Raw genomic sequence first — 12,457 nt, forward strand, 5'->3', positions numbered from 1 at the left:
TGGGAGGGGAGTGGGGGCTAGGGGTTAGAGCAGGGGGCTGGGAGCCAGGACTCCGGGATTCTCTCCTTGGCTCTCGGAGGGGAGTGGGGTCTAGCGGTTAGAGCAGGGGGCTGGGAGCCAGGACTCCTGGGTTCTCTCCTTGGCTCTCGGAGGGGAGTGGGGTGTAGGGGTTAGAGCAGGGAGCTGGGAGCCAGGACTCCTGGGTTCCATCTCCTGCAGGCTTTCGGGCCTTGCTGGAGCACAGGAAGGGATTCCACCCACGCACATGATGTCCCAGCGCAGCTGACTGCATTGTGAAACATGCAGAGTTCCAGGTGAGGGATCCCTGTAGGACCAGCCCCTGCGCCCCACCCGAGAGGTTGCTGTATCTCGGCGCCGGGCGAGAAACTGTTGCATAAACTGGTTTTAAAGCTTTGCGCTCCCAACGCTCTCTGAGGAATCTTAACAGGCTGTCTGTCATCTGTCCCCCCAGCAGACATTTTAATTAGTAGCACGACCTCGCAGCCGCCCTCCAGCCAGCCGCCTATCCAGCTGTCGGAGGTGAACATCCCTCTCTCCCTGGGGGTCTGCCCCCTGGGACCGGTGCCCCTCACCAAGGAGCAGCTCTACCAGCAGGCCATGGAGGAGGCAGCCTGGCACCACATGCCTCACCCCTCGGACTCAGAGAGGATCCGGTAAGGCACAGTCCCTGGGGCGTTGGGGAGCTTGGAGAGAGCAGGACTCCTGGGTTCAGTCCTTGACTTTGAGCAGGGAGTGAGGTCTAGTGGTTAGAGTGGAGGGAACGGGGGGTGGGGGGTTGCTGGGATCCAGGACTCCTGGATTCTGTCTCCAGCTTCAGGAGGGGAGTGGGGTCTAACAGAGCGGGGAGGGGATTGGGAGCCAGGACTGCTCTATTCTGTTCCCAGTAGACGCCGTGCTGCTTCCCCTCCCATCAGGCTGTCTACCCCCCTCCCCCCCACCCCCGCAGGCAGTACCTGCCCCGGAACCCCTGCCCGACCCCCCCTTACCACCACCAGATGCCTCCACTGCACTCGGACACCGTGGAGTTCTACCAGCGGCTCTCAACGGAGACGCTCTTCTTCATCTTCTACTATCTGGAGGTACAGAAGGGCCCCCTCTGCAGGCTAGAGCGCTCTATAGTCCCGCCCTGTCTGGCCGCCGCTGCCGCCTTTCCCTCGGGCAGGAGGGGCGAGGTGGGTGACTGCTGCCAACGTGCCCCCCCCACCACTGCTGGCTTTGCGCATCGGCCACCTGACACCCCCCCCCTTGCAGGTGCGGATGGTACGCTCCATCCCTGCCCCCCATTGATACCTGCAGAGACTCATACCCCCACGCCCCCCCCCCTTGGCCACCTACAGTTCGCATATGCACGGGGAACTTCCCTCCCTGCAGGTGTGAATGGTATATTCCCCTCCCCCCCGACATTGGCAGGTGCCAAGACACACACACACACACACACACAGTCCACCTGTCTCTGGTATGTGGGAGGGGATCCTCCCCCCACCCCCAGGTGCTGATGGTACTGTCCTCCCTGACCATCCCTGTGATTGGTACATGCCGAGACATACATCAACAACCGGGGACAAGGGGTGTGTATGCCAAGAGTTCCCCCCGCCCCCCATGCCCAGAGCTTTTGGTACATGTTGAATGGTGCTATCGCTTTATTTACCTACTGCTGGCTGTGTAGCTAGTTGTCTGCCTCCCCCAAAAGAAGACGGCTAATGGTACATTCCCCTTCTCCCCTGCTGCCTTTGGTACTTACCAAGCCACTGCCCACCCCCACACTAGTGGTATGGGCTGACAAAAGCCCCCAGGTCCTGTGGTCTGGTCCCAGCTGCCTCCTGTGTCAGTGGTACATGCCAAGTCCATTCCCGTACTTCCCCAGGTCCAGTAGTACATGCCCAACTACCCCCTGAGCCAGTGGCACATGCCATCTGCTACCCCCCCAATCCAGGCCCTGGCGGGGGATCCCCGCTGCCCCGAGTGCTGCCCCCCGCTGGCCGGCGGTGTGACGCGCCTGGTTCTCTCTCTAGGGTACCAAGGCGCAGTACCTGGCGGCCAAAGCCCTCAAGAAGCAGTCGTGGAGGTTCCACACCAAGTACATGATGTGGTTCCAGCGGCACGAGGAGCCCAAGACCATCACGGATGAGTTTGAGCAGGTTAGTGCCTCCCCCTCCCCCTGGGGCCCACAGGAAAATGCAGCCACCTCTGGGGTGGGGCCACTGACCTGGGGAAAGGGAGTCAGTCAGTCACAGCAGACTCCTCCATAACACAGCAGCCCTAGTGCCCAGGGGGAGACCCTACAATAACAAACTGGGACGTACCCCGCTCTGCATGCAGCTGAGACCCTCCCGTAACAGCCCAGCATGCTCAGGCCCGAAATCAGGCAGTGGTACATGCAGCACCACGGGCTGTGCTTGTCTGTCCGTCTGCTGATGCCTCTCCCCCTCCCCGTTCCCCCCTCAGGGCACGTACATCTACTTCGACTATGAGAAATGGGGCCAGCGGAAGAAGGAAGGGTTCACTTTCGAGTACCGCTATCTAGAAGACCGCGACCTGCAGTGACGCCTGCTCACCCCCCAGGGGGCGCCAGCCTTCCAGAGTCACGCGGGCGGGACATTGGGGCATGGGGGGGAACGAGAGGCCAAGCTCACCTCCCCCACCCCCATTCCACCTCACCACCCCCAGGCGGGGGCCCCCTCCGGCCATCCGAACCCTTTAAATGCATGCAGTTTTAAAAAAGAACAAGGGGGGGAGGGGCTGTGAAGAGAGGGGAATCAGCCATTCCCCGGCCCCCCTTCCTGGGTGAGTGTTGAGGGGGCGGGCAGAGGGACATGCACAGGCAAAAAAAAAGTGAACAAAGATGATCTTGGAGGAGGAGTGTTGGGGGAGGGACATTAAATCATTTGGCTTTTTTTAAAAAAAATTAAAACAGCAAAAAATCGAGCAGAATTATTGTAAACCCCCCCCCTCCAAAAAAATTCCTCTGGGGAGGCCCCAAACCCCACCTCCCGCTCAATTCCCACCCTCCCTGCTCTCCCATTTTTCGTCTCCTCCCCACTCCCATGAGTTTTCGATCCAGCCCCAAAGCAGATCGGCTGGGTTTTCCTTGGGGGAGGGACGGACAGGAATTCAAAAGGGGAGGCTGTTTTTTCTGATTGCTTTTCCCCCCCCTTCTCCCGAGGTGCTATGCAGCCGCTGAGGGCCGGGTGTTTAAAATATTTTTCGTAACCCTATTTTCATTTTGGAAAATATTTATGAATAAATAGTTTTATATGATGTCTTCTCACGCACGAAATGGGGGGGGAGAGTCACCGGCAACCGGCAGCTTTTCTTTCTGCGCCGTGGACAGCGTTGGAGAGGTAAGGGTGGGGGGCAGAAATGAGACACGCTCCTTGCTGCAGGGTTAGCTAGAGATGCAGAGCCAGGACTCCTTGGTTCTCTCCCTGGCTCGGGTGGTTAGAGCGATGGGGGCGGGGAGCCAGGACTCCTGGGTTCTCTCCTTGGTTTGGGATGGGGAGGGGGGTGGTTAGAGGGGCTGGGAGCCAGGACTCCTGGGTTCTCTCCCTGGCTCAGGGAGGGGGTTGGTTAGTGCGATGTCTGCCCCTGCCTTAGTCCTGTGCCATTTTTTCCTTGTGGATATAGTTACACACGCACAGACAGACACTCCAATTCATCCCAGACCTTATTTTGGTCTAATCTTTATTCTGAAAATACCTTGGTGAGGGGTTGGTGAGATTTCACATGACTATGTGCCAGGGCTGGCTGGGACTCTTCCTTCCTCGCTCTTCTCTCTCCTCCTCCTCCTCCCTCCCTTCTCCCCCCCCGGGTTTCCCCTCCCATGCTTGCTCCTATCCAAGCTTTCCCCCTCCCGTGAGTAAATGAGTGAAGTAAGACAACCGCCTTCTATTAGTATCCAGGCCCCTGCCTTGTGGGGCGTTCAGGTAACCCCGGTACCTGCTGCCGCTAATAACGCCAGGCACCAGAGGCGAGTGTCCAGCATGGGGCCCCAGTGGAGCAGCCAGCACCCGCCTCTGAGAGCAAGGAGGGTTCTGGCTCTCTGAGTGCCACCCCCATGCCAAACTTCACGGCCAAGGGGGCGGCAGAGAGGACAGCCCTCGGTGTCTCTCCCCCCTAAGTCAGCAGAGGGATACCACACGCTGGCTGCCTTGCTGTGATGCCAGTGTCCCTGTTCCACCTGCCGTGTGACCCCAGTGCAGGAATCTCTGTGCCCAGGGCCTGCTGTTTCGGCCACCACTTTCAGGGGGCACCGGCAGGGCTCAGCGCTGCTCCCTCTCGTCCCAGCTGCGGGGCCTGCGCGCCAGCTGCGGATTGAACTGGGAGTTGTAGCGGCGTTTCCTGTCGTCAGGCTCCTCCTCCTCCCCGCGTTGGGGTTCCCCTTGCCGCCCGGCCAGTAGGGCTTCAGCCCGGGCTCGCTCGGCCTGCTCCCGCTGCAGCCGCTCCCGCCTCAGCTGCTCCAGGGAGGGGGGGGCAGAGCTGCAAGGACAAGCAGAAGGGAATGGTCAAGTTCCTACAGCCCTACGCCAGCTGGTGTCTAGATGTGCATCCCATGAGGACTACAACTCCCAATATGCAATCTCCCTCCTAGGGGAGTGATGCATGCTGGGATAGGTAGGCCAGGCCACTGCCCAGGAACAAATGTGTCGAGTAGATGCTGAGATGTAGATTCAGTAACACATGCACACCCCCGTGCAGCTGGGAACAAGGGAAGTAAATTACGCACTGATAATTATAGTCCAGTGGACTGGGACATTGCATGCTGGGATTTGTAGTCCATGTAGCGAGGAAACAGGCTGGAGCATTGCATGCTGGGACTTGTAGTCGCTGTGCCTAGGAAGCGGGCTGGAGCATTGCATGCTGGGACGTGTAGTCCCTGAGTCCTGCCGCGTGCTCTCTCTAACCCTGCCCCACATCCAACTCACCCCATTGCCGCCTTCTCCCCTGCTGGCTTCTCTTTCTCCTTCTTGCGCTTCTTCCCCTCCCCTTTCTTCTTGCGCAGGTGCCTCTCCATCTCCCGCAGCGGGTCCAGTCTGCCCTTCAGCTGCTCCTGCGTGGTCACCACAGCTGCCTCCCGGCTGCGGTCAGGGGCTTCCTGGTACCACGGCCGGCTGGTCTGGGCCTCAGCCGCACTCTGCCCCAGATAGGTCAGCAGCCCGATAGCCTTCTCCTGCCGCTCCTGGTTGGGGCAAATCAGGGAGGGGAGCGTGCTGAACTGAATCACCTTGAAGAAGGAGGTGCCCCATCTGCTAAGGGAGAGGGTGGGACTGATCATGGCCCCACTGTGGAAAGAGACACTGGGGGAGGTTTTTGCCTTATGGGTAGAGGAGCCGGGGGCAGCTCACAGGATGGGGGAGAGAGACTGAGAGGGGAAGCAGCGTGCAGGGCAGGTGAGTTGTTAACCCTACCCTCCCCCTGGTGGTGTAAGAGCACCTGTGAGTGTTGAGGGGGAACCCTAATTCTGTACACAGTCTCCCACTCCAACAGGGGTGTGTGAATCCCCACCCTTGTCCCTTCTACTCTGAGATGCCAAGATCTGAGGCTTGACTGTACCCCATCTCTTGTAACGGGGTGGGGGGTAGATACCCCACCCCACTGCACCAGCCCCCTCCCATCAGTGCCCCAACATAGGGGCAACCTAACCCCAGCAAGCCAGGGTGGGGCTCACTACGCCCAAGGGATGAAGGTGCCCCCCAAACTCACACACACACTCCCCACCATTACCTTTTCCCTGCGCTTCTCCTCCTCATACTCCTTGTTCCCGGCCTTGGAGCCCTTGCCCTCCTCCAGGTCCCGGAAGAGGTCGACATGGCGTGAATCATCGCCAGTGGGGGCCAGCGCCAAGCCGCCATCGGGTCCTGGCAGGGCAGACACCCGTGCCTTCTTCCTCAGGAACTCGGTCCGTGCCTGCAGGGGAGATGGGGGGCTGGTTCTGGGACCGGCTCTGCCGTGGGCATCAGGGGCCAGAGCAGCCCGTGGGCTCTGTGCTGGGAGTCAGGGGGATAATGGGGTGTGGCGAGGGCAGCATGGCACCAGGCTGAGGCCTAACAAACTCATTTCACCTGGGGTGAGGGCAGATCATGCAGGGGCCGGTGATGTTACCATGTGCCATGCCAGCCACTCCACTGGGGCAGGTGGGGTTAGAGAACTACCCTCTTTGGAAATGGTTCAGCCCGGCTCCCTTCGCCTCTCCCCTTTGGAAATGGTTCAGCCCAACTCCCCTTTCCTCCCTTTGGAAATGGTTCGGTTCAGCTCAGCTCCCTTCTCTCCCCCCTCTTTGGAAATGGTGCAGCCCGGCTCCCTTCGCCTTCCCCCTTTGGAAATGGTTCAGCCCGGCTCCCCTTTCCTCCCTTTGGAAATGGTTCAGCTCAGCTCCCTTCTCCCCCCCCGCTTTGGAAATGGTTCAGGTCGGTTCCCTTCGCCCCCCCCTTTGGAAATGGTTCAGCCTAGCTTCCTTGTACTCTGCTTCCCCCCTATTGTGGTTCAGCCCAACTCCCATTTCCTTTTCTTCCCCTCCCCGCATTTGAAAATAGTAAATCCCAGCGCTCTCCTCTCCCCCCATTTAGAAATGGTTCAGCCCAGCTCCCTTTTCGTCGTTCCCCGATTTGGAAATAGTTCAACCCAGATTTCACCCCCAATTTGACAATGGTTCAATCCGTGACCCCGTCACATGATGGAGGACGCTTTCCCACTGTTAACGCATGCGCATTCCCTACACCCTCGTTTCCCACTGCGCATGCGCAGTGACTCGCCTCTTGTTCGGCCAGCAGGGCCCGGGCCTCCCGCTGTCGCTGCTCGTCCTGCGCCTGCGCCTCGTCCCGCCGCACGCGGGCCACATTGTCCTTGTTCCGCACGTGCCACGACTTCTTGGGCAGGATGTTCATGGTCCCACCTCACGTCCGCACTGCGCGGCGCCACTTCCGCTTCCGGGTCAACGTCCTGCCGTTGTACTGATTGACACGCCCTGGTCGCTCTCTGATTGGTGGAACCTAGTCCCGCCCTCGCTTCCTGATTGGATTAGTCTAGACCCACCCTCCGCAGCGTCCTGTTTTCTGACTGGATAACACCGTGGCCGCCCTCGCGCCTTGATTGGCCTATTGGAGACTCAACACTGCCCCTCCCGTCCCGCTTTACCTGATTGGTTCCCACTCAAGCCCCCTTGTCTCTCATTGGTGCATTGTAGTCACGCTCCCCCCTCACAAAGCACTGATTGGTCCAAGCGGGCCTCACACCCCCACTGCTCCTGTAGCCGATTGGCTGGGATGAGGCCCCACCCCTTCTTCACACCTCCCCTCCCCACACCCTGGGGCTGGCGCCCCCCAGAGTGGAGAGTCCCAGTGTCCTTTCCTGTCCCTCCCCCACCCCCCACGTGAGCAGCATGGCCGCCGCCCCGAGCCGGCGGAACTCCCCGCCACAGGACGTGGGGCCGGGCTGGGCTACGCTCAGGGAGCCTCCGTCCCTCCCTGGGCCCTGACCCCTCCCCCCAGCTTGGGGCCTCCCCACACCTCCGACTGCGGGCGGGGAAGTCCAGCCTGCATCTCTCCCCAGCTGCCAGGGCCGGCGCAACCCATTAGGCGACCTAGATGGTTGCCTAGGGCGCTACGATTTGGGGGGTGGCGACTGCGGCGGTATTGCGGCGGCGGGACCTTCCGCCGCCTAGGACGGCAGAAAAGCTGGCGGCGCTCCTGCCAGCCGCCGTGCGCCGCCCCGGAGCCCCCCTGACAGAGACGGGATCCTGGGCTGGATGGACCATTGCTCTGCCCCCCGACGGTCGTCCTTGTGCACTCTGCACACGCAGAAGTACACGGTCTCCCATGCAGTCGGGCCGGAGGGAACGGAGCAGACGCTGAGATAGTGAAGGTGGCTGGAGGGGAGAAGGACAAACCCACTGCTGCTTGCCTCCAGCCCTGCACACTAGCTGCCCCCACACCCTCCGCCGCCCCCTGGATTACTTACACATGGGCCTGGCAGAATTCAATTTTTATTTTATAATTTCAAACCAAAACTAGCATTTTATTTTTAAGATTTTTTTTTTCAGATTTAAAATTTTCCCAGTTGCAGAAAATCACAGGAGATTCAGAGAACAGGGGGAGGGGGGAGTCAGACAATGATTTATCAACAGCAGGTGTTAGAGACTCAAAAAGTCACAATTTTAAAAGCCGTTAAATTGTCAGCATCGCATCTCAAAATACACCGAGGAAAGAGCCTTAAATCAAACGCTGTTACGTTTTCAAGCAGGGTTGCCCCTGACTTGGCCGAGCTGTAAATGGTGATTATTGTTGATGGGAATCTCGCTTTGCAGGTTCGTGTGCGCGGTGAAATCAGAGCCTCGGCAGGGAAGTGGCCAGCCTGGAAAACCCCACTCAGGGAGGGGAGAGAGACGTGGGTTTCTGCCCAAGAGGGGTGACAGCCGGGGACCAGTAGACAGGGAATACAAATCAGCTGCCCTGGAGTGCGACAATGGAGTTCTGCTGCCAGCCAGTAAGGAGGGGTTCACCTGCTGTGTGCTCCGTTCGGAGGCCATGGGGCTAGCTCGGGGCAGGACGGAGAGTGTGAGAATTGGGGCCTGAAGGCCAGCAGCCCAGCCCATTTCAGACACAAGCAATTCCACCTTCTCCTCCTGCAAAGCCCCCTGGGATGTCAGTCACACACAGGGTTTTGATTCACTTCCTGTCCTAAACTGAACAGCGTCACTGGATGTCAGTAAAGAGCAGCTGCTAGGTGAGGGGTCCCTGTATAACCAAACCCCACACCCCACTCCAGAGGGGCCATGTCTCAGTGCCAGGTGAGAGGTCTCTGTATAAACAGCCCCTGCGCCCCATTCCAGAGAGGCCGTGTGTCTGTACCGGGCGAGGGGTCCCCATATACCCAGCCCCCACACCTCACTCCAGAGGGGCCGCAGCTCAGCGCCGGGTGAGTGATTCTTACACACAGTCCATGAATGAGCTCTGGGTTCTTTGGAGGTTATTGTAGTTTTCTTCCAGCAGGGGCTGGGTTTGGCACACAGGCAAATGGCAGGGGCGGGATGGGTCCGACAAAGCAGGGTCAAGTGTCATCCTCAAATCAACGAGATTGGCGTTTTCTTGCAGCTCTCTCCTTAGCTGAGCTCCGTGATCTGAGTCACTAAGAAGACCTTATCCCGCCCCTCCTGTGGGAAAAGGAACGGTTAAAAAGAGGTGGGAAACCCCGGAAGGTAAGTACAGCCATCAGGGGCCCATCTACCCCGGTATCCCGGCTCTGCCTCCACCCATGGCCCACCTACTTCAGAGGAGGGACACACGGCAGCCTCTTGTGGCCAAAGCGGGGAGGATGCTGCTCCTCATTTCTCCCTCTCAATATCCCACCCTGCCAGGCCCGGGATCATCTTGCGGCAGGGAGTCCCACCGGCTAACGGTGACAGATGGGAGCCGGCGCCACCCCCCCAGTGGCAAAAAGCCCCATGGCCCCAGGACATCACTCACCAGCCGCAGCTGCCCTTTGAGTTCCTTCACCAGGGAGCTGTAGGAATGAGCCAGGGCCATCAGGTAAAACATGAGGATGCTGCAGTTGGGGGATGGGAAGAGAAAAGCGGGGGGGGGGAGGGGGTTAGACGGTGCATGAGAGATGGGGTCAGGAGCAGCGAGGCAGGGATGCGGCTGGGGGGTTGGGAAGGGAATATCCGCAGAACCAGCACAGAAATTGTGTGTGTGTCTGTCCATCCCTGCTGCCCCCTGCTGGCGGGGACAAGCCCTGCTCTGTGTGCGTCCGTCCATCCTCCCGCCCCCCCGCCCCCACTCTCTGTGTGTCTCTGTGTCCCTACTGCCTGGCATCAGACCCCCCTCCATGTGTCCTATCCCCCGTAGCACGCCCCGGCCCAGGGGGATTCCCCGGCGGCCCCTCACCACAGCAGCAGGAAAAGCGGCACGGCGAAGGCCAGCGAGCCCACAAACTGCAGGAACTCCCTGGCCACATGGGGCAGGGTATCGATGGCCTCCCAGAGGGTGCTCCACATGGTCGGCTCACCCCGGAACGGGCCACAGGCGTGGGAGGGCTGGAGGCTGCAGGGGGAAGAGAGAGTGAGTCAGGGGGTGGGGGACTGAGTCCAAGGCAGGGGAGCAGAGACAGCGCCGGGGGGGGGGGGGGGGAGGGGGGGGGGGTGGTGGTGGGGGGGGGGGGGGAGGTCAGGGGGCCCTGGGGGGCTGGGTGAGGTGGGGCGGCAGACCCCAAGGAGCTGGGGTGTGGGCGAGGGAACTGGGGACCCCGAGGAGCTGGGGAGCTGGGAGAGGAGGGGTGGGGGACCCCAGGGGAGCTGAGTGAGGGGGCTGGGCGAGGGGTGGGGGACCCCAGGGGACCCCGGGGGGGGGGGGCTGGACAAGGGGCACGGGGGGGTCACTCACACAAAGACGCTGTACAGCAGGGGCACCCAGGCGATGGCCAGGCCCAGCAGCAGAACCAGCAGGAAGAAGAAGCTGGCGCTGGAGGCGCGGAAGGTGCGGTCGGCCGGGCGGCAGTTCGAGAACAGGGTGAGCTGGAGGTGACGAGACACGTGTGGACCCGGGGCGCTGAGCCAACAGACAGCCCCCCCTCCCCCCCCGGGAGAGAACCCAGGCGCCCGAGCTCCCAGTCCCCCCACCGCCACTAGGGAGAGGACCCACGCGTCTGGGCTCTCACCTTCTTGAGGTAGAAAAGCAGGACGAACTTGGCGGTGTTGAGCAGGGGCAGCAGGGGGGAGAAGGCGGCGCCGACCCAGCACACGGTCTGGCCGTACACCAGGTCCAGCACGTTGGGGGGCACCAGGAACTCCTGCTGCCCCCACAGCCGGGCCAGGGGGGCGGGGCCGTGGGTCACCAGCAGCCTGGGGGGAGCAAGAGGGGGTGAGGGGCTGGGGAGACTGCTCCAAGCCCAGCCCCCCCACCTACGGCTGCCCCCACTCCGAGCCCTATCCCCCAGCTCCCCACTCCCCTCCGGCCTGAGCCCCAAAGCCCAGAGCCAACCCACTCGCTCTAGGGCCTCCCTTTGTGGCCACTGATTCCCATCCACGTCTAGAACAACCCCCACCCCCAACCCACCTCCCTCCAGCCCACTGCCCCCCCACCCCACCCCCAGTGCAGCCCCCGCCCCCCCGTCCGCCCACCGCCCCCCCCACCCCCAGTGCAGATCCCACCTCCCCCCCACCCCCCGTCTCTCACTTCCTGGGGAACTCCACCAGCAGCAGCACCAGCAGCACCACGAGCAGGTCGAACACCAGCAGCTTGTACATCTCCTGCCCCACGCTCGTCTCCCAGCACTGAGGGGGAGGGGACGTGTCAGCGCCTGCACGGCCACAGGACCCAGGCGTCCGGGGTCCCAGTTCCCCCCCCCCCCCCCCCGAACTGCCAGACCCCACTGCCCTCCCCGAGCCGGGAGAGACCCCAGATGTCCGGGCTCCCACCCCACCCGCCCCGTGCTCTGCCCACCAGACCCCACTGCCCTCCCCGAGCCGGGAGGAACCCAGGCGTCCTGCGCTGACCGGGTGCTGCGTGTAGTTGTAGCCGCAGGTCTTGCAGGAATCGGCGTTGGGGTCCCCGTGGCAGGTGATCTGGGACCAGAGGGAGAAAAGGAGAACGAGGAGGCTGGAGAGACGCAGGAACACGGTCCTGCCACAGAGAGAGAGGGGCTGGTTAGACAGGGACCCCTCACCCGGCGCTGCCCTCGGGGGTGGGAGCTGGTTAGATGGGGACCCCTCGCCCGGCGCTGCCCTCGGGGGTGGGAGCTGGTTAGATGGGGACTCCTCACCCAGCGCTGCCCTCGGGGGTTGGGTGGGGACTGGGTACACGGAGACTCCTCGCCCGGCGCTACCCTCGGGGGTGGGGCAGGGGCTGGGTACACAGGGCCCCTTCGTCCAGGCTATCCCTCAGGGGTGGGGTGGGGGCTGGGAACACGGGGACCCCTCGCCCGGCGCTGCCCCTCAGGGGTGGGGGCTGGGTACATGGGGACCCCTCACCTGGCACTGCCTTTGGGGGTGGGGGCTGGGTACACGGGGACCCCTTGGCCGGCGCTGCCCCTCGAGGGGGTGGCTGGTTACATGGGGACCCCTCGCCCTGGCTGCCCCCGGGTACCTGAACAGGGTGAGCCGGATCTCCAGGCTGAGCGGGTATCTCTCCAGGCGCACGAGGAGCCCGAAGGCCAGTGGCACCAGCTGGTTGGCGAGTGTGATGACTATGGAGGGCAGATAGGCCACCAGTAGCCCCAGGACCAGTCCCTGCTGCCCTGGGCCAGTGTCCTGCTGGGGGGGGGGGAAGGTCACCAGGGGTCAGAGCAGAATCTCCTCCCCCCCCAGTTCCCCTATGGGGAGCCAAGTGGCTAAAGGGCTGGCAGCTGGGTTAGCACCACTGCCCCCTGTTGAGGGGGACATGGGCCAGCGCTGGAGTGAGCGGGTCGGGGGTGAGTGGCACAGGCAGAGCGGGGGGGCCACAGGTCG

The 12,457-nt window shown here is 61.9% G+C and overlaps 3 protein-coding genes across 3 annotated transcripts in view; 1 reads left to right on the forward strand and 2 right to left on the reverse strand.

Annotated features, from left to right (window-relative positions):
- Positions 1-3,279, forward strand: part of CNOT3 (CCR4-NOT transcription complex subunit 3) — a 20,503-nt gene extending 17,224 nt beyond the window's left edge. Inside the window, exons 11-14 of the mRNA XM_034757682.1 lie at positions 437-674; positions 968-1,100; positions 2,034-2,159; positions 2,467-3,279. Coding sequence (XP_034613573.1) covers positions 437-674; positions 968-1,100; positions 2,034-2,159; positions 2,467-2,565 — 596 coding nt within the window. The 3' untranslated portion in view covers positions 2,566-3,279. The remainder of the gene's footprint in view (positions 1-436; positions 675-967; positions 1,101-2,033; positions 2,160-2,466) is intronic.
- A 551-nt stretch (positions 3,280-3,830) lies between these two features.
- LENG1 (leukocyte receptor cluster member 1) lies at positions 3,831-6,955 on the reverse strand. Its single transcript, XM_034757709.1, has 4 exons — positions 6,771-6,955; positions 5,743-5,925; positions 4,944-5,197; positions 3,831-4,497 (listed from the first exon to the last, which is right to left on the reverse strand). The coding sequence occupies exons 1-4, from the start codon at positions 6,900-6,902 to the stop codon at positions 4,281-4,283; spliced, it is 786 nt and encodes a 261-aa protein (XP_034613600.1). The 5' UTR covers positions 6,903-6,955; the 3' UTR covers positions 3,831-4,280.
- A 1,036-nt stretch (positions 6,956-7,991) lies between these two features.
- TMC4 (transmembrane channel like 4) overlaps positions 7,992-12,457 on the reverse strand; it is an 11,951-nt gene continuing 7,485 nt past the window's right edge. Inside the window, exons 7-14 of the mRNA XM_034757683.1 lie at positions 12,096-12,271; positions 11,507-11,633; positions 11,187-11,284; positions 10,669-10,852; positions 10,395-10,525; positions 9,900-10,055; positions 9,480-9,558; positions 7,992-9,166 (exon numbers count right to left, since the gene is read on the reverse strand). Of these exons, the coding sequence (XP_034613574.1) occupies positions 9,116-9,166; positions 9,480-9,558; positions 9,900-10,055; positions 10,395-10,525; positions 10,669-10,852; positions 11,187-11,284; positions 11,507-11,633; positions 12,096-12,271 (1,002 nt within the window). The 3' untranslated portion in view covers positions 7,992-9,115. The remainder of the gene's footprint in view (positions 9,167-9,479; positions 9,559-9,899; positions 10,056-10,394; positions 10,526-10,668; positions 10,853-11,186; positions 11,285-11,506; positions 11,634-12,095; positions 12,272-12,457) is intronic.

Source organism: Trachemys scripta, unplaced genomic scaffold (genome assembly GCF_013100865.1).
Source record: "Trachemys scripta elegans isolate TJP31775 unplaced genomic scaffold, CAS_Tse_1.0 scaffold_30, whole genome shotgun sequence".
In the NCBI taxonomy this organism is placed as follows: Eukaryota; Metazoa; Chordata; order Testudines; family Emydidae; genus Trachemys; species Trachemys scripta.

What these genes read in the sequence shown, in the direction of transcription:
- LENG1 (XM_034757709.1), bottom strand. Translation starts at nt 6,902, where the DNA reads ATGAACATCCTGCCCAAGAAGTCGTGGCACGTGCGGAACAAGGACAAT. An exon ending in CCCTGCTGGCCGAACAAGAG is followed by an intron (nt 5,926 to 6,770) that starts GCGAGTCACTGC and finishes TCTCCCCTGCAG; the next exon opens with GCACGGACCGAGTTCCTGAG. An exon ending in GGGGAGAAGGCGGCAATGGG is followed by an intron (nt 4,498 to 4,943) that starts GTGAGTTGGATG and finishes TTGTCCTTGCAG; the next exon opens with CTCTGCCCCCCCCTCCCTGG.